Below are 24,031 nucleotides of genomic sequence, written 5' to 3' on the forward strand. Positions count from 1 at the left end.
TTTTTTTTTTTTTTTTTTTTTTGAGACAGAGTGTCACTCTTGTTGCCCGTGCTGGAGTGCAGTGGCATGACCTTGGCTCACTGCAACCTCCCGCTCCTGGGTTCAAGTGATTCTCCTGTCTCAGCCTCCCAAGTAGCCAGGATTACAGGCGCCCGCCACCACGCCCGTCTAATTTTTGTATTTTTAGTAGAGACAGGGTTTCACGTGTTGGTCAGGCTGGTCTCGAACTCCTGGCCTCAAGTGATCCACCTGCCTCGGCCTCCCAAAGTGTTGGGATTACAGGTGTGAGCCACCATGCTCGGCTCATCCACAACTCCTAATACCACTTCTACCGCTGCCTAATGGTTATGTTAGCACATTCCTAAGCTACAGGAAGTTTAATTTATTTTTCCCCATGAAGATGGGAGAAATACTAGCCCTAATGTTCCTTAGTGACTTGATGCTTTACCATGTAACTCTGTTATGTCACACTCACAATATTAATTTTAAAGAATAGACTGTGTTTTCCAAGAATATGTACTTAATGTGACTATCCTCTGACTATTCACTGATGTTACCAACACCTAAACTTATTTGTGTAGGGAAATGCCATGCACATTAACTTTTAATATTTTTTAAGACTCTATACAACTTTTGTTTTACTTTATTAAAAGGGAAATGTTTTTATGTTTCCTTTAGATGTCTTCAAAATTCATGTTTTTGTAACTTTTTCTCAGGGTTATCAAATCAGGTTAAACTAGATTAAGCCCCAGTGAAGGTGTTTCAGAGTTTGAAGCCTAGCAGATCAGCCAACTCTACAAAGTGTTCTCAGAACAGAGGACATTCTGAGACGTAGAGTCCATGCATGAACGCTAATCCTAGAACATTAAACTTACCGTGTTAAATGGATTTCTGGATGTTTCTCTGTGGAAGTCTTGGAATAGTCCTCCCTTCCTTTTCTTGAGCCAAGAAAACTCTGAACCAGAACAATTCGAATTCAATTTGTGGAAAAACTATACTCAATGAGCCAAACCCTGGCTGAGAGTTTTGTAGGGGCGGGGAGAAAGGGGCATTTGGATCACCGTTGTATGTTAGTTACTAAAATATCTGGATTTCTATTTAAATGTTCTGAGATATATTTTCAAGCTTTGTTTCTGAGGGGCATTTGCAAGCTTCATTTTAAAGTCTGAGAACTCAAAGAACGAAACTTGCTTTTGTGTCATAGTTATTGTGTTATATGTTAAGCATTTGGAAGGGACCCCAGTGAGGCCTCAGGAAGCAGTTACTGCCTCTCTTATCGTCCTGAAGGCGATTTGTTTTAAAGTTGATAATCCCTAGGGCTGTGAGAGTGTCCCACATCTGCCCTGAATTGAAAACAGATTCCCATTTAGAGCCTTACATCAGTGCTGCGGATTCATGCGATCTGAGTCAGAGAGGAAGTCAGAGACCATTTGAACGTATGGCCGGCAGCTCACTTCATGGAGGAACAAGATTGCAGGGTATGTAGGCTGTCTGTTTTCAAATTTTAAGACTGTTTTTAGGTGTCCTTCTGACATTTAGACTGGTATATTCAGGAAAGGACTATTGTGGGAAACAGGTATAAAGTAACTGTCAGTATCTAGGGATTTTCAGTGCTACTGATGAATCCATCAAAATTCCGAGGGGGCTAGGCAGCGACTGCTTCAGAATTCCTTCACCGGGCTTTGCCATTTTTGTGACTTACCATTCATTATATAAGATATATTTATATAATTATGTAAATATTTATTTTCCCCCAAGACTCTAAAAAAGGTTTTGTAAGCCAAGAAAAGTTTTTCCTGTTAAAGACCAGAGCTTTTCCAGCCTCTGCTTATCTGTGAAAACTTTTTTAAAGATTTGCACACATGCTAAGAATGAAAGATGTAATGATGTACTTCATATTGCAACCCCCAGGGGATCGGGACCATCCGATTAACCATTTAGCATCTAATATTCTACTGAAGGAGTTTTCTTCTCGGGTTGCTGAACAACTTTGTTTCCGTCTTCGTCTTCTCTGTAGAAATCGTATTCTATAGATTGTGAAGTTATTTTCCTTTTTAATTAAAAAAGGGGTTTAGATTTGGGCTGAATGTGGGGGCTCATGCCTATAATCCCAGAACTTTGGGAGGCCAGGATAGGAAGGTTCTTTGAGCCCAGGAATTGGAGACCAGCCTGGGCAACATGGCAAAACACTGTCTCTACAAAAATTACAAAAATTAGCTGGGCATGCAACTGTAGTCTCAGTTACTTGGGAGGCTGAGGCAGGAGGATCTCTTGAGCCCAGGAGTTCTGGGCTGCAGTAAACTATGATCACACCACCACATCCTAGCCTTGGTGACATGATGACAGAGTGAGATCTTGCCTCTCTTGTCTCTTCCTTTCTTCTTCCTTTTTAAAAAATTTTTTTTTTTTTTTTGAGACAGAGTCTCCCTCTGTTGTCCAGGCTGGAGTGCTGTGGTGCGATCTCAGCTCACTGCAACCTCTGCCTCCCGGGTTCAAGCGATTCTCCTGCCTTGGCCTCCTGAGTAGCTGGGATTACAGGCACCCACCCCCATGCCCGGCTAATTTTTGTATTTTTAATGGAGACAGGGTTTCACCATGTTGGCCAGGCTGGTCTTGAACTCCTGACCCCAGGTGATCCGCCTGCCTTGGCCTCCCAAACTGCTGGGATTACAGGCATGAGCCACTGTGCCCAGCCTGACCCTGTCTCTTAAGAAAAAAAATAGACGAATAGCTAGATAGATAGATGGATAGATAGAGATAGATAGATAGATATAGATAGATGGATAGATAGATAGATAGATATAGATAGATGGATAGATAGATAGATTTGTTCATGACAAATAATTAAAGAGCACAGAGATCACGAGGTAGAGTCTGAGAGCCCAACCACTTGATGCATGGGTGCTGAGCCCCAGCCTGGCCTGAGGGCCCCTCCTGCCCCTTCTCTGCTTCTGGCCTGGGCTTTGGTGAGTTGAGGCCTCTCAGATGGGCTTCTGGAAGGCTGCTTTGCTCACTACTGTCTCTGAGGAGCTGAGAACAGTGCCTGGTACTGTCGGTGCCCAATCAATACTTGTTGAATGAAAGTAGAATTAGGGAAGGGAACTCTAGAAGAAACGTCAGTTCGGGCATTTAGCCTTTGCTTGGGCAAATTTCTCCTCGCTGTCTTGGTAGGATAGCAACCAGAAGGAGAGACTGGGTCATTGAGAGAAAAGTGTTTGACTGCCAGTCAAAGCAACTGTGTATGAAACATAGAATTCCACGGTCATGGGATGAACAAAGCAAAAAATATCTGAAATATGAGTTGTGAGAGGTAACAGTCGTGCCCTAGAGGGTATTCAGGAGTCCAAGGGAGGCTGGTAAATGGGAGAAAGTGAACAGACATGGCTGGCAGTTTCTCCCTTCAACTTGGGGCAGATGGGCTCATCAAAAATGTTCCAACAGAACAAAGCCTCCTCTTGTTACATGTGCTTCCCCTGGTTTCAGAAACAATACGTTCAGAGCAGCCCAGTTGGCAGGTAATGTTTTCAGTCCAAATGCCAAAACTCTGGTCCCTTTTGACTGGTTGCCCGCAGTTCTTTAAAGAGGGAAGGTTTTTTCAGGTGCCAAAATTTGACTGCAAACTGTGTCATGGGACTATGCCCTCTTAATCCCAGCAAGACAGAGGCTTTCTTTTAGAAAAGGAAGCAAGCACATTTGGGTTTTTGTGCTGAGGATGCAAAATGATGTATTGATCAACTGAGATAGAAAGGGGAATTATCAGCCTTAGGAATATCGTTCCTGTCCTAAGGAGACAAGCGAATGAGCCTTGAAATCTATAGAAACAGTTCCAGTTCAGACAAGCTTCCTTTGTGGGAGATGATTGCATATATATCTTATTTTAACTAACCTAGTTAATCTACCTAATTAAGTTATCAACCTCAGAAGTTTGGGGAGAAAATAAAATCAGCGTGGCAGAGACTTCCACAGTGATACCTGGATTATAAATTTACTGTTACCTCGAAAATCCAGATCCGAAATCTCTCTGCCTCTTTTCCAGTAACAAACTCAGCATATCTTCATTTAGGGCAATATCCTCTTGCCCTGCCACTCCTCTAATTTACAGCCCCATATTTGGACACCAGGGATTCAATAACCTACCGCCAAGGCACCAATGGGTGGTGCCACCATGCCAATTCACAGAATTCATGGCTCTTCAGAAGTTTTGTAAGCCATTGTTTAGAATTCAGAACACATTATCACCCAGAAACAAGGTTAGGCTCCCAGCTCTACTCCTGAATGCAAATTCATCCTAAAATACAGAGACTTTGCTACAAGCATCTGGAAAAGGGAAGAAGGAACTTCCATCATACTGTTTAATGGCATTGGAGAATACATTTTACAATGACCTGTAATAATGTTGTCGAGAGCATTTTTAATATCCTTGAGAATTCATTCTTGGCCCTGAACATCATTTGTTTCTTGGTCTGGACCCTAACCACCTATTCTAGGTGCTTTGTCTCCTGCTGCTTCCTTGAATGGTACCCTAGGCTGAAGTCCAAGAAAATTATTTGCATGTACTTTTCCACTTGTGGTTTCTTTTGCCTAGACTGTCTTATTCCTCTTCTAATTCCTTGCAAACTCTTGATCAGCTCAAACATTCACACAGTTAATACTCTCTGATGCCCCCGGTCAAACTTCCACCTCTCTACTCCCTTGGCCACAAACCCCTCTAAGAAAATTTTGCAGACAACTTCAAGTGATTCCTCCACTGACCTTCCAAAATTTCAAGGACCCCAGTTCAAAAATCTGCCTAGGAAATATTAGAAATTCCCCTCCCTACCTCACTTGTATTTCCATAAGATCTTATAAGTACCGCTACGTATTTACATTAATCACATTATATTGCAATTATTTTGGGGCATGTGGTCTCACTCTGTCACCCAAGCTGGAGTGCGGTGGCATGATCATGGCCCACGGTAGCCTTGAACTCCTAGGCTAAAACAATCTTCCTGCCATAGCCTCCCATGTTGCAGGGACTACAGGCATGCACGATCACAAACCAGCTGATTTTTTATTATTTGTAGAGACAGGGTTTCACCATGTTGCCCAGGCTTATCTCAAACTCCTGATCGTAAGCAATCCTCCTGCCTCAGCCTCTCAAAGTGTTAGGATTTCAGGCATGAGCCACTGTGCCTAGCCTACTTCTACTTTTTTGTGTGGGAGGAATTATGAGTAGTGGGAAGAAACTGGAGCTTAGAGTTAGCGTGTATACACACCAGCGTTGGCTCTCTGATTTCCAGTTGTGTGGCCTTGGATAAGTTGATTATCTCTCCATTTTTGCTTTTCTTCTTCATTTGTAAGATGGGAGTAATACCTGCCTTTAAGGAGTTGTAAGGATTAAATAATAATCCATCTAAAACCCTAGCCTAGTGCTTAAGCCATACAAAGGGAAAGATAAATGGTAATAAAATATGAATCTAAATTTGAAATGGTGGACATAGAACTCCGAAGCCAGAAGGAACTTGCGTCTCTTCTGTCCAACCTTGGACTCTCTCCTTTTGTGACTCACCCCCTTCAGTTTGAGGCAGCATGTCAATAGGCTGGTGTTACCTTTTTACAGCCACTTCTCAGATCACTTCGGTGATTAAAATAAAATAAAACTTAGGAGAGTAAGAGAAAAGAGAAACAGCGCCCAGTTGATTTGTAAGTATGAGAAAGAAAAAGTAAGCTAGGATGGAGGAAGAGAGAACAAAGTACATGCAAAGGAAAAAGGGAGAGGACGATGAGAAAGCTGAGGGCAGGTAGTAGCAAAGGGAGACGGAGAGGAGAAACTGCACTGCTGGTAAATTACACTTCCAGGATCATAGAAGAAGCACTTGTTCATTTAAATATATACACCTGCGAGTGCACTCCTGTGCATTTTTTACCCAAGAAGTGCCTTGTGCCAAGTACTTCACACAAAAAATCTTGGTAGCCTGACACGGTGTCTTGCACCTGTAATCCAAGCTACTTGGGAGGCTGAGGCAGGAGGATCACTTGAAGCCAGGAGTTAGAGATAAGCCTGGGCAACATAGCAAGACCCTCATCTCTAAAAAAAAAATAATAATGATGATAATTATACATTACTAAAACTTACATACCATTTACTATGTGCCAGGCACTGTTCTAAGCTCTGTAGAAATATTAACTCATTTAATCCTCACAACAACACTGTGTGGTAGACGCATAAAAATCCCTATTTTACTGATAAAGAAAGGAGACACACGAATAGTCCTATAACTAGGATATATGGGAGCCAATATTTGAAACCATAGAGTCTGCCTCCGGAGCCTTGCACTCTTAATCAAAATGACAACCATCATGCAGAAATGCACCTGCAATGGAGGTGGCTCCTGGCATGGGTCAGGTGGTCAATGTGGCCACTACAGTCAACAGCACAGTAAAGTCCAGCCTGGTGGACATTCCCACAGATATACGTTCCAAAATACCACGCTACCACCTGAGAAGTTAGAATGGTAGAATTGTATGGCCTGGAGAGACACTGGGTTCACTGTGCTCAGACCAGCCAGCTGCTTCTGCTGAGTGCGCCAGGAAAAACTGGACCCAGGGTCACCGGTCAGACTCTCTGGGGACAGACATAGGGCAGAAGTGAGTTGACCTCAGCCTCCCATATAATCCTTTTTCCAGGTAATGTCCAGGAAATTCTACAAAAATTCTTTCTGAAAGTTTGCAGACATTATTATGTTGACATCCCAATAGTTTTCCAAATATGAAAATAAAGACAATTGTGCTTTATTTTTAAGAACCGTCTATTTTGACCTTCTTTTAAAAGAGACAAAATATGCAGGGATTTGTTTTGTTTTGTTTTGTTTTTTGAGACAGAGTTTCACTCTATCACCCAGGCTGTAGTACAGTGGCGTGATCTCAGCTCACTGCAAGCTCCGCCTCCCAGGTTCAAGCGACTCTTCTGCCTCAGCCTCCTGAGTAGCTGGGACTATAGGCATGCACCACCACACGCAGTTAATTTTGGTATTTTTAGTAGAGATGGGGTTTCACCATATTGGCCAGGGTGGTCTCAAACTCCTGACCTCGTGATTCGCCTGCCTCACCCTCCCAAAGTGCTGGGATTACAGGCATGAGCCACCACGCCTGGCCATGTTTTGTTTTTGTTTTTGTTTGTTTTTTTGTTTTGTTTTTTGAGACAGAGTCTCGCTCTGTCACCCAGGTGGAATGCAGTGCATAATCTCGGCTCACTGCAACCTCTGCCTCCTGGGTTCAAGCGATTCTCCTGCCTCAGCCTCTTGAGTAGCATTATAGGCACCCACCACCATGCCCGGCTAATTTTTTGTATTTTTAATAGAGACAGGGTTTCACCATGTTGACCAGGCTGGTCTCAAACTCCTGACTTCAGGTGATCCACCAACCTCGGCTTCCCAAAGTGCTGGGATTACAGCCGTGAGCCACCGCACCCGGCCGGGAGAGGCTTATTAAATGTCTGCCCACATCTTGGTCTCCATTATTTTTTTCTCATTACAGCCTGGCTGCGGAACATCTTACCTAAAAACTCATTCATGCAAAACTCTATTTCCTTTGAAGCATTTTTAGGTCTTTTCACATGTCCTCGAAATAAATACTGAATTAAATTAAATTTTAATTTTAATTTAATTTACTTTTAAATTTAATTTAAATTCTGAATAAAAGGCCTTACATAAACTGACTAAAAAGAGCTTAACCATGCAAAAGTAGGTTAAATAGAACAAGGCACGTTCAAGTAGACAAAACAATCCCATCATTAGAAAAAAGAAAATTCTGGGCCCACTTCAGCAGCACATATACTAAACACTAGCATGGCCCCTGTGCAAGGATGATGTGCAAATTTGTGAAATGTTCCATATATTTTTTAAATAGTTAAAAAAAAATCTGCAAGTGCAATAAATACGTAATATAAACACTAAATTAAGTTAGATATGCCCTTGGAGGAACTAATTATTTTCATCGTTAAACTGCTCCCAAATGCCAAGAAAATATAGAACACTAAAATGAAACCTAGACTCTCAAAGGTCTAGAGGTTGAATTTTAAGCAAAGTCTTCATTGAGCAAATGAACTTTTTTTTTTTTTTAATGGAGTCAGAGTCTCACTCTGTTGCCCAGGCTGGAGTGCAGTGGTGCAATCTCAGCTCACTGCAACCTCCGTCTCCTGAGTTCAAGCAAGTCTCCTACCTCAGCCTCCCAAGTAGCTGGGGCTACAGGAGCACGCTGCCATGCCCGGCTAATTTTTTGTATTTTAGTAGAAACGGGTTTCACCACATTGCCCAGGCTGGTCTTGAACTCCTGAGCTTAGGCAATCCACCCGCGTTGGCCTCCCAAAGTGCTAGGATTACAGGTGTGAGGCACTGCACCCAACCGAGCAAATGAATCTTTAAGAAACTGGTTTTAGGCCACCTGGCTACTTGGCAGGGCTATTGTGAGGATAATATGAGATTTAATGAATGTAAATCTCCCAGCCTAGTGCCTAGCATGCAGTGGACACTCACTCAATAATATTTTGTTGAATAAGTGTTCAATCACTTGACCAAGCCAACTCAGCTATCCCATTAGGTTCTGGTTGCCATGGGGTAGCATGGGTTATCATCAAGGGTAATTCTAAGATTATACAAAAACACTTCCTAGAAAGAGCAATTCTCTGGGAAACAAAAATCCCAGAATGCTGGGATTTGCTTTCTAACCTTTTACAAAAGGGTAAATTAGAGTTATGACTGAGTTGCTCTGGGAATTAAATGAAATTATGTTCATCTATCCATCCATTCGTCCTTTTAAAAAGTACTGATTGTCAGGAGTGGTGGCTCACACCTATAATCCTAGCACTTTGGGAGGCTGAGGTAAGCAGATCACTTGAGGCCAGGAGTTTGAGGCCAGCTTGGCCAACATGATGAAACCCCATCTCTACTAAAAAGACAAAAATTAGCTGGGCATAGTGGCTCACGCCTGTAGTCCCAGTTACTCAGGAGGCTGAGACAGGAGAATTGCTTGAACCTGGAAGGCAGAGGCTGCAGTGAGCCAAGATCACACCACTGCACTCCAGCCTGGGTGACAGTAAGACCCTGTCTCAAATTAAAAAAAAAAAAATCCTCCCCCTGCAACACTCCCCCCAACATTCCCCCTCAATATTCCCCCCGATATTAAAAAAAAAAAGGATTGTGTATTTTCAACATGGCAAGGATTGTTCTTGTACTTGGTTGATGGTGGTGAACAGACCAGCCAAGATCTCAGCCCCATGGAACTTACATTCTCCCATGAAGCACTTGACATGCAAGTCCTGCCATCACCTAGCACTAGGACCCGCCTCTGGGTGGTTGCCCTGGAAAGAGCAGTCAGCTTGGAACTCAGACTGATGCCCACTGCAGGCCAACCTCCACCACTTGGCAGTTATTCACCTGTCAGAGTTCAGGGTCTTGGGAAAAGCTTCTGAGCCGCAGTCCTGGTCCACAAATGGATATAATAACACTCACCTTGCAGGGATTCTGTGAAGGTGAAATGAGACATACTGAGTAGAAAGTACATTATGTGGCACATACTAGGTGTTCAATCCATGGTAGTCTTTTATTACCTTGATGAACAAATAGATCAAAAGAGGATCTAAGGACCCTCACAGGGGTGAGCCACTGTACCCATCCCTAGGATTGTTTGAGCCCAGGAGTTTGAGATCAGCCTGGGAAATAGAGAGACCTCGTGTCTATAAAAAGAAAAAATTAGCTGAGTGTGGTTGCACATGCCTATAGTCCTGGCTACTCAGGAGGCTGCGGCAGGAGATTCGCTTGAGCCTGGGTGGTCGAGGCCATGGTGAGCCATGATGGCACCACTGCACTCCAGCCTGAGTGACAGGGTAAGACTTTGTCTCACAACAACAACAAAAGAGGCAGAGAGAGAGAAAGAGAGAAAAAGACCTAGTACTAGCACAGAGAATAAGGCACATCATTGTGAAATTTCAGAAGAGTAGGGTTAAATAGGAGAGTGTTGTTTTGTTTTGTTTTGTTGTTTTGTTTTGAGACAGAGTCTTGCTCTGTCACCCAGGCTGGAATGCAGTGTCGTGATCTCAGCTCACTGCACCTCCGCATCCCGGGTTCAAGCAATTCTTCTGCCTCAGCCTCCCAAGTAGCTGGAATTACAGGCATGTACCACCATGCCTGGCTATTTTTGGTTTTTATTTTTGTTTTTGTTTTGCATTTTTAGTAGAGACAGGGTTTCACCATGTTGGCCAGGCTGGTCTGGATCTCCTGACCTCAAGTGATCCTCCTGCCTTGGCCTCCCAAAGTGCTGGGATTACAGGCGTGAGCCACCGCACCTGGCTGGCATTGACTTTTCAACAGGAACACTAGCATCCAAGAAACAACAGACTGGAGATTCTGAGGGCAAACGATTTCCGACCTAGAACCCTCCATTAAGGGTCAGATGGACTGGAAACATAGAAGGAGTCAAAGCATTTATATCACCTACACCCCTTACCTGCAAGCTCCTGGAGGACATGCTCTACTAAAACAAGGGGATGTGCAAAGCACAACCGAGTCAAACGGGGCTCCAGGCGGCATGTCTCAAAGAAGGCAGAAATGGAACCGATTCATGAGCCCGACGACTTCAGTCTCCCATGAGGTGTGTCATGGTTCTGTCAACGCTTGGAGCACAGTAATAGATAGGGACATAGAGAAGTGACCAAATTTTAAAAAGAAAACTCCAGGCCAGGCATGGCGGCTCACACCTGTAATCCCAGCACTTTGGGAGGCCGAGGCAGGCGGGTCATGAAGTCAGGAGATGGAGACCATCCTGGCTAACACGGTGAAACCCGGTCTCTACTAAAAATACAAAAAAAAATTAGCCGGGCATGGTGGCGGACGCCTGTAGTCCCAGCTACTCGGGAGGCTGAGGCAGGAGAATGCCGTGAACCTGGGAGGCAGAGCTTGCAGTGAGCCGAGATGCGCCACTGTACTCCAGCCTGGGCGACAGAGCGAGACTCTGTCTCAAAAAAACTTTTTTAAAAAGAAAGAAAAAAGAAAACTCCAAGAAAGAAAAAATAATGAGAAAAGAAATGTGACTATAGTACACAATCACGTCAGCACTGGTATAAATGAAACCATAAATTAGAATATAACTGTGGTGGCCGTGGAGGTGGACCACAAAGACATCCTCTCGAAGGACCATCTTGAGGGAAGTATCCCCACTTCAGGACCCAAGCTATCTTCACAGAAAGGTCCCCGCCCCTGGGCTACTGTCAGCCAATGGCTGAGTGGGGCAGGAAACTGGCATGGCCATTCCTGCAAAGTGCAGGACTTCTCCAATAGGCAGTCTTTACTATGGGTCTCCCATGGGCCTGGCAGTGAATTTCTCGGGACTACACTGAAGTCTAAAGCTCTTTCCATTCAACCTCCTCCCTTGCTGCTCTCCTTCTCAGGCTCCATCCTTCACAGGCATCCCGCCCGGATTTTTTTTTTTTTTTTTTTTTTTTTTTGAGACGGAGTCTCACTCTGTCGCCCAGGCTGCAGTGCAGTGGCGTGATCTTGGCTCACTGCAACCTCCGCCTCCCGGGTTCAAGCAATTCTCCTGCCTCAGCCTCCCAAGTAGCTGGGATTACAGGCGCCTGCCACCACGCCCAGCTAATTTTTGTATTTTTAGTAGAGACGGCATTTCACTGTGTTGCCCAGGCTGGTCTTGAACTCCTGACCTTGTGATCCCCCCGCCTTGGCCTCCCAAAGTGCTGGGGTTACAGATGTGAGCCACCACGCCCAGCCTCAGATCTTATGCATTTCTAATTCTGTCTTGGGGAATCAAACTGTCAGAGGAACCTAACTAACACAATCACTATATTAGGAGGAGAGAAGAAGGAAAATTGGGGGTTAGAGGCAGAATACATACAGTGTTAGGTTCTTTTATTTTAGATGCGGTATCCTTTCCCCAATCTACAGCCCAACCCTAGTCCCTCTCCCCAGACTCATTTCTCCCTGTCGTCAGAACTGAGCTGCAGCCACTGGTTCTAGGCACAACTCCTTTGTCTGCCAGAGAAGACACACCTAAAGGTGTATCCAGAGAGCGCCTGGAGTCAGGAATACATCAACATATCCCAAGGAGAAGACCTGAAGCGATCCCAAGCTAACTGCTTCCCAGTTTCATCTGGGGACTCCCTGCGGGAAAGCTTAGAATGTGCTTGCAGTGAAGTAATATTAGAAGATTCCGGCCGGGCGCGGTGGCTCAAGCCTGTAATCCCAGCACTTTGGGAGGCCGAGACGGGCGGATCACGAGGTCAGGAGTTCGAGACCATCCTAGCTAACACGGTGAAACCCCGTCTCTACTAAAAAATACAAAAAACTAGCCGGGCGAGGTGGCGGGCGCCTGTAGTCCCGGCTACTCGGGAGGCTGAGGCAGGAGAATGGCGTAAAAACCCGGGAGGCAGAGCTTGCAGTGAGCTGAGATCCGGCCACTACACTCCAGCCTGGGCAACACAGCGAGACTCCGTCTCAAAAAAAAAAAAGAAGATTCCTTCTTCGGAGGGTATTAGACCTCTTCCTTCTTCGGAGATGTCAGCAGCTGGTCAAACTAGTTACACACTGTCCTCCTGTAGAGCTGAGTGCACCGAATGAAGAGGACAGGGACAAAGCAGAAAGAGATGATTGCAAGTCAGCTCCTTCCTCCTCCTCTCCCCCACCTCCCCTGCAGCTACGACCACTGCTCGGCAGCCACTTCGGTCTTGAGACAGCTGCCCCAGAGGCCCCCAGACCCCTGCTACATACTTTCCTTCCAGAGCAGTCAGGCTGGGTAGAATGTAGGCAGGGAGGTAGGGGGTGTGTGCATGAGTGTGCTTGTGTGTGTATACGTGACAGAAACCACACAGCATCACAGCACATGGTCATAGGAAGAACAAGAGTATTCTGGCTGGGCGTGGTGGCTCATGCCTATAATCCCAGCACTTTGGGAGGCCGAGGCGGGCGCATCACCTGAGGTCAGAGATTGAGACCACCCTGGCTAACACGGTGAAACCCCCATCTCTACTAAAAATACAAAAAATTAACCGGGCGCAGTGGCATGCGCCTGTAATCTTAGCTATTTGGGAGGCTGAGGCAGGAGAATCATTTGAACCTGAGAGGCAGAAGTTGCAGGGACCTGAGATCGCACCACTGCACTCCAGCCTGGGTGAAGAGCGAGACTCCACCTAAAAAAAAAAATGAGTATTCCCCACTTGTGTGTATTGTCTACCTGGCTCTCATACTAAACCAGTGAAGAGCTTTCCTGATCTACATCTGGTCTTGCAGTACATGGAGCAACACAGGAACACACTGAATTATTTACGGGGAAATATCATGTCTATGTAATTTTTTTAAAGTGCAATAACCAGGAGGAACCAGAAATTCCAAAATGCCTTGCCTTAACCCTGTGAGTTAGCTATAGTTCGTTAGCAGGAATAGCACATTATCCACTTCAGGCTAAGGATAAAATCATTCCAAGGACCACTATAGGAACCTACCTGAAGATTTTCGATGACAAGAACTAATAGGCAGAGTAAATTTTATAATTTTTTTATTATATGAAAGTAATACATGGCCAGGCATGGTGGCTCACACTTGTAGTCCCAGCAATTTGGGATGCCGAGGCAGGCAGACTATCTGAGGTCAGGAGTTCGAGACCAGCCTGGCCAACATAGTGAAACCCCGTCTCTACTGAAAATACAAAAATTAGCCAGGCATGGTGGCACATGCCTGTAGTCCCAGCTACTCAGGAGGCTCAGGCATGAGAATCGCTTGAACCCGGGAGGCAGAGGTTGGAGTGAGCGGAGATCGTGCTATTGCACTCCAGCGTGGGTGACAGAGTAAGACTCCATCTCAAAACAATAAAGTAATACATTCTCTACTGTATGAAAATTAAAATTTATAAACAAAATAACCATAATTGCATAACCTAATCCAGGGGCACCCATTGCTTTGTTTCCTGTTAGTCTTGTTTCAGAGTATTTTCCAGAGCTTTGAAGTCTTATTTTATACATAATTTCATATCCTAATTTTCCACTTAAAATTTTATCAAATGAATTTCCTCGAACCATTACAAACTCTTTGAGAGCATCTTGTTTTGAAGTCTGTATAATATTCCAACTCATAGAAGTAGCTTAATTTGCCCAATCATTCTTCTTTGTTGGACTTTTAATGTTTTTTTTTGTTGGTGGTGGTTTTTTTTTTTTCTTTTATACTTTAAGTTCTAGGTACATGTGCACAACGTGCAGGTTTGTTACATATGTATACATGTGCCATGTTGGTGTGCTGCACCCATTAACTAGTCATTTACATTAGCTATATCTCCTAATGCTATCCCTCCCCACTCCCACAATAGGACCCAGAGTGTGATGATCCCCCTCCTGTGTCCAAGTGATCTCATTGTTCAATTCCCATCTGTGAGTGAGAACATGCGGTATTTGGTTTTCTGTTAGCTGAGAATGATGGTTTCCAGCTGCATCCGTGTCCCTACAAAGGACATGAACTCATCCTTTTTTATGGCTGCATAGTATTCCATGGTGTATATGTGCCACATTTTCTTAATCCAGTCTGTCACTGATGGACATTTGGGTTGATTCCAAGTCTTTGCTATTGTGAATAGTGCTGCTATAAACATACATGTGCCTGTGTCTTTATGGTAGCATGACTTATAATCTTTTGGGTATATCCCCAATAATGGAATGGCTGGGTCAAATGGTATTTCTAGTTCTAGATCCTTGAGGAATTGCCACACTGTTTTCCACAATAGTTGAACTAGTTTACAGTCCCACCAACAGTGTAAAAGTGTTCCTATTTCTCCACATCCTCTCCAGCACCTGTTGTTTCCTGATTTTTTAATGATTGCCATTCTAACTGGTGTGAGATGATATCTCATTGTGGTTTTGATTTGCATTTCTCTGATGGCCAGTGATGATGAACATTTTTTCATGTGTCTGTTGGCTGTATGAATGTCTTCTTTTGAGAAGTGTCTGTTCATATCCTCTGCCTACTTTTTGATGGGATTGTTTGTTTTTTTCTTGTAAATTTGATTGAGTTCTTTATAGGTTCTGGATATTAGCCCTTTGTCAGATGAGTAGATTGCAAAAATTTTCTCCCATTCTGTAGGTTGCCTGTTCACTCTGATGGTAGTTTCTTTTGCTGTGCAGAAGCTCTTTAGTTTAATTAGATCCCATTTGTCAATTGTGGCTTTTGTTGCTGTTGCTTTTGGTGTTTTAGACATGAAGTCCTTACCCATGCCTATGTCCTGAATGGTATTGCCTAGGTTTTCTTCTAGGGTTTTTATGGTTTTAGGTCTAACATTTAAGTCTCTAATCCATCTTGAATTAATTTTCATATAAGGAGTAAGGAAAGGATCCAGTTTCAGCTTTCTACTTATGGTTAGCCAATTTTCCAAGCACCATTTATTAAATAGGGAATCCTTTCCCCATTTCTTGTTTTTGTCAGGTTTGTCAAAGATCAGATGGCTGTAGATGTGTGGTATTATTTCTGAGGGCTCTGTTCTGTTCCATTGATCTGTTTTTTTTTTTCTTTTTTTTTGAGACGGAGTCTCACGCTGTTGCCCAGGCTGGAGTGCAGTGGCGCAATCTCGGCTCACTGCAAGCTCCGCCTCCTGGGTTCACGCCATTCTCCTGCCTCAGCCTCCTGAGTAGCTAGGACTACAGGCACCCGCCACCGCGCCCGGCTAATTTTTTGTATTTTTAGTAGAGACGGGGTTTCACTGTGGTCTCGATCTCCTGACCTTGTGATCTGCCTGCCTCGGCCTCCCAAAGTGCTGGGATTACAGGCTTGAGCCACCGCGCCCGGCCTTGTTCCATTGATCTGTATCTCTGTTTTGGTACCAGTACCATGCTGTTTTGGTTACTGTAGCCTTGTAGTATAGTTTGAAGTCAGGTAGCGTGATGCCTCCAGCTTTGTTCTTTTGGCTTAGGATTGTCTTGGAAATGCAGGGTCTTTTTTGGTTCCATATGAACTTTAAAGCAGTTTTTTCCAGTTCTGTGAAGAAAGTCATTGGTAGCTTAATGGGGATGCCATTGAATCTAAAAATTACCTTGGGTAGTATGGCCATTTGCACAATATTGATTATTCCTATCCATGAGCATGGTATGTTCTTCCATTTGTTGTGTCTTCTTTTATTTCACTGAGCAGTGGTTTGTAGTTCTCCTTGAAGAGGTCCTTTACATCCCCTGTAAGTTGGATTCCTAGGTATTTTATTCTCTCTGAAGCTATTGTGAATGGGACTTCATTCATGATTTGGCTCTCTGTTTGTCTGTTACTGGTGTATAAGAATGGTTGTGATTTTTGCACATTGATTTTGTATCCTGAGACTTTGCTGAAGTTGCTTATCAGCTTAAGGAGATTTTGGGCTGAGACAATGGGGTTTTCTAAATATACAATCATGTCATCTGCAAACAGGGACAATTTGACTTCTTCTTTTCCTAACTGAATACCCTTTATTTCTTTCTCTTGCCTGATTGCCCTAGCCAGAACTTTCAACACTATGTTGAATAGGAGTGGTGAGAGAGGGCATCCCTGTCTTGTGCCAGTTTTCAAAGGGAATGCTTCCAGTTTTTGCCCATTCATTATGATACTGGCTGTGGGTTTGTCATAAATAGCTCTTATTATTTTGAGATACGTTCCACCAATACCGAATTTATTGAGAGTTTTTAGCATGAAGGGCTGTTGAATTTTGTCAAAGGCCTTTTCTGCATCTATTGAGATAATCATGTGGTTTTTGTCTTTGGTTCTGTTTATATGCTGGATTACATTTATTGATTTGCATATGTTGAACCAGCCTTGCATCCCAGGGATGAAGCCCACTTGATCATGGTGGATAAGCTTTTTGATGTGCTCCTGGATTCGGTTTGCCAGTATTTTATTGAGGATTTTTGCCTCGATGTTCATCAGGGATGTTGATCTCTTTTTTTGTTGTATCTTTGTCAGGCTTGGTATCAGGATGATGTTGGCCTTGTAAAATGAGTTAGGGAGGATTCCCTCTTTTCCTATTGATTGGAGTAGTTTCAGAAGGAATGGTACCAACTCCTCCTTGTACCTCTGGTAGAATTTGGCTGTGAATCCATCTGGTCCTGGACTTTTTTTGGTTGGTAGGCTATTAATTATTGCCTCAATTTCAGAGTCTGCTATTGGTCTATTCAGGGATTCAACTTCTTCCTGGTTTAGTGTTGGGAGAGTGTAAGTGTCCAGGAAATTATCCATTTCTTCTAGGTTTTCTAGTTTATTTGCGTAGAGGTGTTTATAGTATTCTCTGATGGTAGTTTGTATTTCTGTGGAGTCGGTGGTGATATCCCCTTTCTCATTTTTATTGCATCTATTTGATTCTTCTCTCTTTTCTTCTTGGACTTTTAATGTTATTTCAACATTTTCAAATTTAAATGCTATAATGAACTTATGGCAAATAAATCTTTGTCCTCATTTCAGATAATTTTCTCCCAATAGAGTCCCAGTAGAAATGGCACTCCTCGGCCAAAGGGTATGAACATTTTTAAGGCCAAATAAATCTTTTTAAAGGCAGATTTTGAAAATTTTGTTTAATATTTAATACTTTTTCAAACAAAATGAACAAACCAACAAGTACGTGCCCATTACCCATTATCTGGCTTAAGATAACATCTTACCTCCACAGCTACCACCACTCTGGACCTCTCCCACATCCACGCCCCCTCTCTCAACTCCAAAGGTAGCCATTATTCTGCATTTGTGTTCTTTGGATTATTTAAAGGAGCAGAAGTTCAAGGATATATAGTCTTCGTGTTAGAGAATAAGAGAGAACAACAGAAAGGGAGGGAGGCTTCCGATAGAAATGTTGAGCCCCATAGAAAGAATCTGCTTTGAGGTAGGGCTGCCTGCCCTGGAGTCCAACCTCCAATACTTGCTTGTTTCCCTGGAAAAGAGGTCCTGTTTGTATCCCTGGAAAAGAGGTCCTATCTCCTTGCTATGGTTGCGGTGTGGGTTAACCAAGATAAGCATCTAGCATCCTCCAAGGATAGAACATTACTTTACAGAGTGGCCTCTGGCTATTGGGCACCCAGGGAATGCCACTTTCTAGGATAGTGGCTAGAGAACACTTTACAGGTTTTATCCAGTATTGATGCTGCCCTTGCTATTTTTCCCAAAGCAGTGACAGGCTGTTTCGTTTTTTCTCCTCTCTCTCTTTTCCACAATTTTCCTTAGGTTCTAAAACAGACATTGATCAGATCTTTGAGTAGGGTTTCTTACAGGTAATTCCTGTAGAAGATGTTTCTCCCCTTTCTTTACTTTTCAAGTGGAAAGTGTAATGCTCTGAGCATATATCAGTCCTGCAACCCCGGATTCATTTCACTATGTTCTCACCAAATAAGAAGGGAAGTGCCAACAGTTTTCAATGCAAACACATAATTAAGGTAGTAAGATGTCTGAATTATAGATTTGGTGATCTACAATGAGCAGGTGCCTCAGATTCTTTCTGTATTACTGAAGTCTCTGGTTGCTTGCATGGGTTGGAAATTAAAGGAATTATAAACATTAAAGATTGAAGTTTAGTTCTATAAGGAACTTTAGCGATAATTTAGTAATAGTCAATGGATGTTAACTTTCTTTTATTAGGAGCGTCTCTAAAATTCTGATTCTCCTCTAAAGAATGTACCTTTCTCTAAAAAGTGCCCACATGCACATCCACATAAAATTTTTACAAACATCAAGCGATTTGAGACTTCCCTGAAGTTGATTCATGGATGCTCCATTAAGAGTCCTGTATTAGATCATGCCACTGCACTCCAACCTGGGCAACACGGAAGACTTTGTCTCAAAAAAAATAAAATCAAATAATTTTTAAAAGAATTCCATTAGCTGGGCATGGTGGCATATTCCTGTAGTCCCAGCTACTCGGGCAGTGGAGGCAGGAGAATCACTTGAACCTGGGAGGCGGAGGTTGCAGTGAGCCAAGATGGTGCCACTGCATTCCAGCCTGGGTGACAGAGCTTGACTCCATCTTAAAAAAAAAAAAAAAAAAATTCTGTATTAGTTTGCCTAGGGCTGCCATAACAGAGAATCACAAACTGGGGTGACGGAGTGGGGAGCTTAAACAACAGAAATTAGTTTTTTCACTGTCCCAGAGGCTTGAAGTTGGAGATCCAAGTGTCAGAGATGAAGGTGTCCACAGGATTGGTGTCTCCGGAGGCCTCTCTCCTTGGCTTGAGGCTTGCTGTCTGCTTCCAGTGTCTTCCCATAGCTGTCTCTGTGTGTGTCTGTGTCCTAACCCCCTCTTCTAGAAGGACACCAATCGTACTGGATTAGAGCCCACCCTAGTAACTCATTTTAACTTAATTACCTCTTTTAAAACTCTGTCTCCAATTACAGTCATATTCTGAGGTCCTGGGGAGTAGGGTTGCAGCATATAAATTTGGGGGGATGGGACACAAATCAGCCCATAACAAATCCCTAAGCTACTTAGGGAACTGCAACCCAGAGCGGTCCAGAGACTCAACCATGCACTCACATGAATGTTTAGCAGCAGAGGCAGAACCACAGCCTGGAGGTCCCATCACCCAGGCTTCCATACCACCCTGCACCCTCTCCATGCACTTTGTCAGACCACAGTGTACTGCTCCAGGAGCCTATGGGTGGAGTCCGAAGGGTCAGATTTGAGGGATGAGATGTGAGTGGAGGTGCTGTTCTTGCCCCAGGTCTCTCTGATGGCCTCAGGAGGAGACTTCAGCTCCAGAATGCTCTCCTTCCTCCAGATGCTTGGGCAATACCCAGGACAATACCCCAAGAAGTCAGTTCCTAATGATGGCTTCTTGAGGATCAGTGGGACAATTATTGGGTGCTGATGTGAGCCAATGTGCAATGTGCTCTTTCCTCTACTATCAGGATTCAGTGTCCTCTGGGCCAATAGTCCCTACACCTTGGAAAATTAAGGATTTTAGTAACAAATATTTAGAATCTGTCAGCATGTTAACATTCAGTGTTCTTCAGTCTTGGTGTCCAGTGGCCCCTGCTCTCTCTCCTTCGAGGTGTGTGTCACATCTTTTCCAGGATCCTTTGAGGATGGCCACACCCCCTGCCACCATGGCCACAGTCTGTCTCCCCAGTAACATCCATCAGAGATAGCAACTTGCTGCTGTTGAGCTGCTGCCTCAATTCTGCATTAAATCTATTCTAATGCTCCTTTGAACGTCTGTATTTAAGATTATTTTATTTTGGGTCTGAGCAGATTGTTACTTCACACTTCACTTTCTGCTCTGTGTATGTGTGTGTACATGCCTGTAATCTGTGTGTGCGTGTGTGTGTGTGTGTGTGTGTGTGTGTGTGTGTGTGGTATTCCTCTGTTGTTTGCAACACCTCCCAGTTGGGGATCGTTTGTAAATTTAGTTAATGAGCATTTAACACATTCCCTTTGATGAAGCTGTTAAATCTGAGTGCACACTGGCATCCTCCCAGACATCTCCCATCTCCCAAGCCATTTGTGCTTCCCTCTTCTTAGCTGCTTAGTGATGGTTTCTAGTTTGTTGGCACAGTATGGAACTAACCTTTAGTCCTCTCTGGAAAAAGTAGGGCTTGAGTTTTGTAAGAAATGCTTACATCTGTATTCAAAGCAAGTCCACTTTTCTGGTGGGCTTTCGTTCTCACCAAACAAAATAAACTGCAGACATAAAAGACGTTTCATCATCGCCCTAACTGGCCGTGCATGTGGCAGTGGGACATAAGCTATAGCTGTCGGCTTTTGCAAGAACAAGCACCAAGCTCAAAACCCGCAGGCCCCAGCTGTCAGAGAGTTTCCTTGGATTTAATTATAACTTGATCTCTGAAGAGGGAGTGTATGTCAAGTGTGCTTTTCAATCACTTAGAGAAATCAGAGTAAATGACAGAGCAGCCCTGGGATTCGCCCGTGCGATGAGCCCTCATTACCGTCTCCTACAGTAGAGGCATCACGGGAATCAGCCCAACCCTGTGACAGTGGCAGAAACACAGGCTGTCTCCAAAGATGTAGATTTGAAAAGAAACAGCCCCCAGATGTCTGCAAAAATCAATTATCTAAAATTCAATATAATTTAAAATGCAGAAATAAACCAAAGGAAGGGGTTGAACTATCTATGCATCTGTACATGAACCAGGAAGCCATCTCTCAACATAAACAATCCTGCCACTGCTTTACTTCTTATCTACCACATGTATGGTCCTTGCTAGCTATTCCTGACTTCAAGTATATGTGACTTCTATCATTTCCTACACGTCAGCAACACCACGCCATCACTAGAGCCATCACAGACACGCACGGAATACACACGTGTGTGTGTACACAAACACACACACACACACTTTCCAGCCTGAGGCCACTTTAAGATCAGAAAAATGTCCTGATAGTAATTAGATTGACACTTCCAACCTGGTTCTCAGCAGCTAGCCCCAGTGTCTGTGTTTCTAAATGTGAACACCGCATGTCACCCAAATTATTGACATCAAACCCTCGTTACCAGACAAGACTAGCCAGAGAGATTTCACCTCCTACCCTTTAGGTTACTAGAGAGGCGGTAAAGTGGAGACAGCTGAATCCCACACGGTGCACAATTTAGGGCATGCCTGTGCCCTTTTTCTTTTCTTTTTTTTTTTTTTTTTTTTTTGTTACGGAGTTTCGCTCTTGTTGCCCAGGCTGGAGTGCAATGGCATGATCTTGGCTCACCACAACCTCTGCCTCCCAGGTTCAAGCAATTCTCCTGCCTCAGCCTCCTGAGTAGCTGGGATCCCTTTTTCTTTTTTACTGTGCAAAACAAAACAAAACAAAGCGCTAAAACACAACATCCGTTTCAAGGGATTGTTTGTTTTCATTCCCAGCCCAGGTCACCTCACAATCCATAACTGAGAAGCATTTTATACTTTGAGTTGATGGAAGGCAAGAAAAGGGAAGGGAGGGATGGCCAGTGTTGACTCAGGGCAGGGAGAATGGCACACTTGCTGCCAACACCCCACTGGTCCCTTCCTGTGGAAAGGTGTGAGCCTACCTAACTTCAAATGCCTCACGATCTCCAGCCTACAGCCTCTAACCTCATTTTTGTCACTACTTTCCTTTCCTGTTGACTTTGGGGTAAAAGGCGGTGAAGTGGTCAGAGGAAGGGTCTGCCCCTCAGGCATCTCTGGTGGATTTGTCTGGTCAGGGAACAACAGAGATCTTCACGGTAACCAATGCCTCTGCCACGGAAAAGTAAGTTGGAGCTGGCTTTTAGGCAAAAGTTTCTTTTTAAGCCTGATTAACCTTAGAGACATAGACAATTGTTACTGATAAGGCTGTTGGACTTAGAGAATATCTGAAACACAGGAATCTAAAAAGAAGTGCAGTGAGCTTTGTGTGTTGTGGAACAGGGGAAGGGGACGCGGTCCCCTTTGATAAATAACCAGAGAGTGATTGCATTTATACCCTGACAACATACACATGTTGTATAGCCACTGTGAACACAAATGACAGCCATGAGTTCTGTGAGGAAAATGTTTTTTTGTTTTTTTGTTTTTGTTTTTGTTTTTGTTTTGAGACAGAGTCTCACTCTGTTGCCCAGGCTAGAGTGCCGTGGCACAATCTCAGCTCACTGCAACCTCTGCCTCCCAGGTTCAAGCGATACTCCTGCCTCAGCCTCCTAAGTAGCTGGGATTACAGGCATGTGCCATCACGCCCGGTTAATTTTTTTATTTCTGGTAGAGACCGGGTTTCACGATGTTGGCCAAGCTGGTCTCAAACTCCTGACCTCAGTTGATCTGCCCACCTCGGCCTCATAAAGTGCTGGGATTACAGGTGTGAGCCACTGTGCCTGGCCTTCCGTGAGGGAAATCTCAGTGTTAATTACATATTTAGTTCTTATCAGTGATTACAACCAACACCCTTTAGCCTTACATGTTTGATTCCCAAATATATGAGGAAAAATTCTCTTTTCTCTCCTGGTTGAGAACTAGGAATTAATAAAAAGGTTCTTGGCTGGGCACGGTGGCTCACGCCTGTAATCCCAGTACTGTGGGAGGCTGAGGTGGGAGGATCACAAGGTCAGGAGATCGAGACCGTCCTGACTAACACGGTGAAACCCCGTCTCTATTAAAAATACAAAAAATGAGGCCGAGACGGGCGGATCACGAGGTCAGGAGATCGAGACCATCCTGGCTAACACAATGAAACCCCGTCTCCACTAAAAATACAAAAAAATTAGCCGTGCGTGGTGGCGATCGACTGTAGTCCCAGCTACTCGGGAGGCTGAGGCAGGAGAATGGCGTGAACCCAGGAGGCAGAGTTTGCAGTGAGCCAAGATCACGCCACTGTACTCCAGCCTGGGCAACAGAGAAAGATCCTGTCTCAAAAAGAAAAATGAAAAGGTCCTTAGAAATTTCATTATGTTTTATGAAAGAGATAAAAGGCATCTTTTCTTTATGCCTGCCTTCTTCCACGTCATCTTTTTTTTTTTTTTTTTTTTTTTTTTTTTTTTTTTTGAGAAGATATTGCTCTGTTGCCCAGGCTGGAGTGCAGTAGTGCAAATCATGGCTCACTGCAGCCTCAACTGCCCCTGCTCAAGTTATCCTCCTGCCTCAGCCTCCAGAGTAGCTGGGACTATAGACACGTGCCCCCGTGCCTGGCTACTTGTTTTGTTTTTTAGAGACAGGGTTTCACCATTTGCCTGGCTGGTCCTGAATTCCTGGGATCCACCAATCCTCCCTCCTCAGCCTCTCAAAGCACTGGAATTACAGGCGTGAGCCACCTTACCTAACTTACTTTATTCTTCGCATTATTTCATCTCACACTGTTTCCAACGTTTTCCTTTCTACCTGTGATATCCAAGCCAAATGAACCAGAAATAACCACAATATCACTATTTTAATAAGGTGCAATGTGATTAGGAATTTTTGTGGTGCTGATTCTCTTTATTGGTGTTTTTAGAATATTGGTTGATCCATGTCCATGTCCTTTTGAATATTTTTCATATTGAAGGGTGAATATCATAAAGAGTACATTGTGACTACCGATTGCTTTTTGATGCTCACATTACCAGCCCCCATTG

At 43.8% G+C, this 24,031-nt stretch overlaps 1 protein-coding gene and 1 pseudogene across 2 annotated transcripts in view; both read left to right on the plus strand.

Moving 5' to 3' along the window:
• The first annotated feature begins 1,378 nt into the window (after positions 1-1,378).
• The window catches only part of SASH1 (SAM and SH3 domain containing 1), a 289,530-nt gene continuing 266,877 nt past the window's right edge, over positions 1,379-24,031 (plus strand). For both annotated transcript variants that reach the window (XM_045390350.2, XM_074037208.1), the window contains exon 1: positions 1,379-1,478. In XM_045390350.2, the coding sequence (XP_045246285.2) occupies positions 1,458-1,478 (21 nt within the window). In that variant the 5' untranslated portion in view covers positions 1,379-1,457. The remainder of the gene's footprint in view (positions 1,479-24,031) is intronic.
• Positions 7,745-7,878, plus strand: LOC123573199 (U6 spliceosomal RNA; annotated as a pseudogene).

Source organism: Macaca fascicularis, chromosome 4, assembly GCF_037993035.2.
Source record: "Macaca fascicularis isolate 582-1 chromosome 4, T2T-MFA8v1.1".
In the NCBI taxonomy this organism is placed as follows: Eukaryota; Metazoa; Chordata; class Mammalia; order Primates; family Cercopithecidae; genus Macaca; species Macaca fascicularis.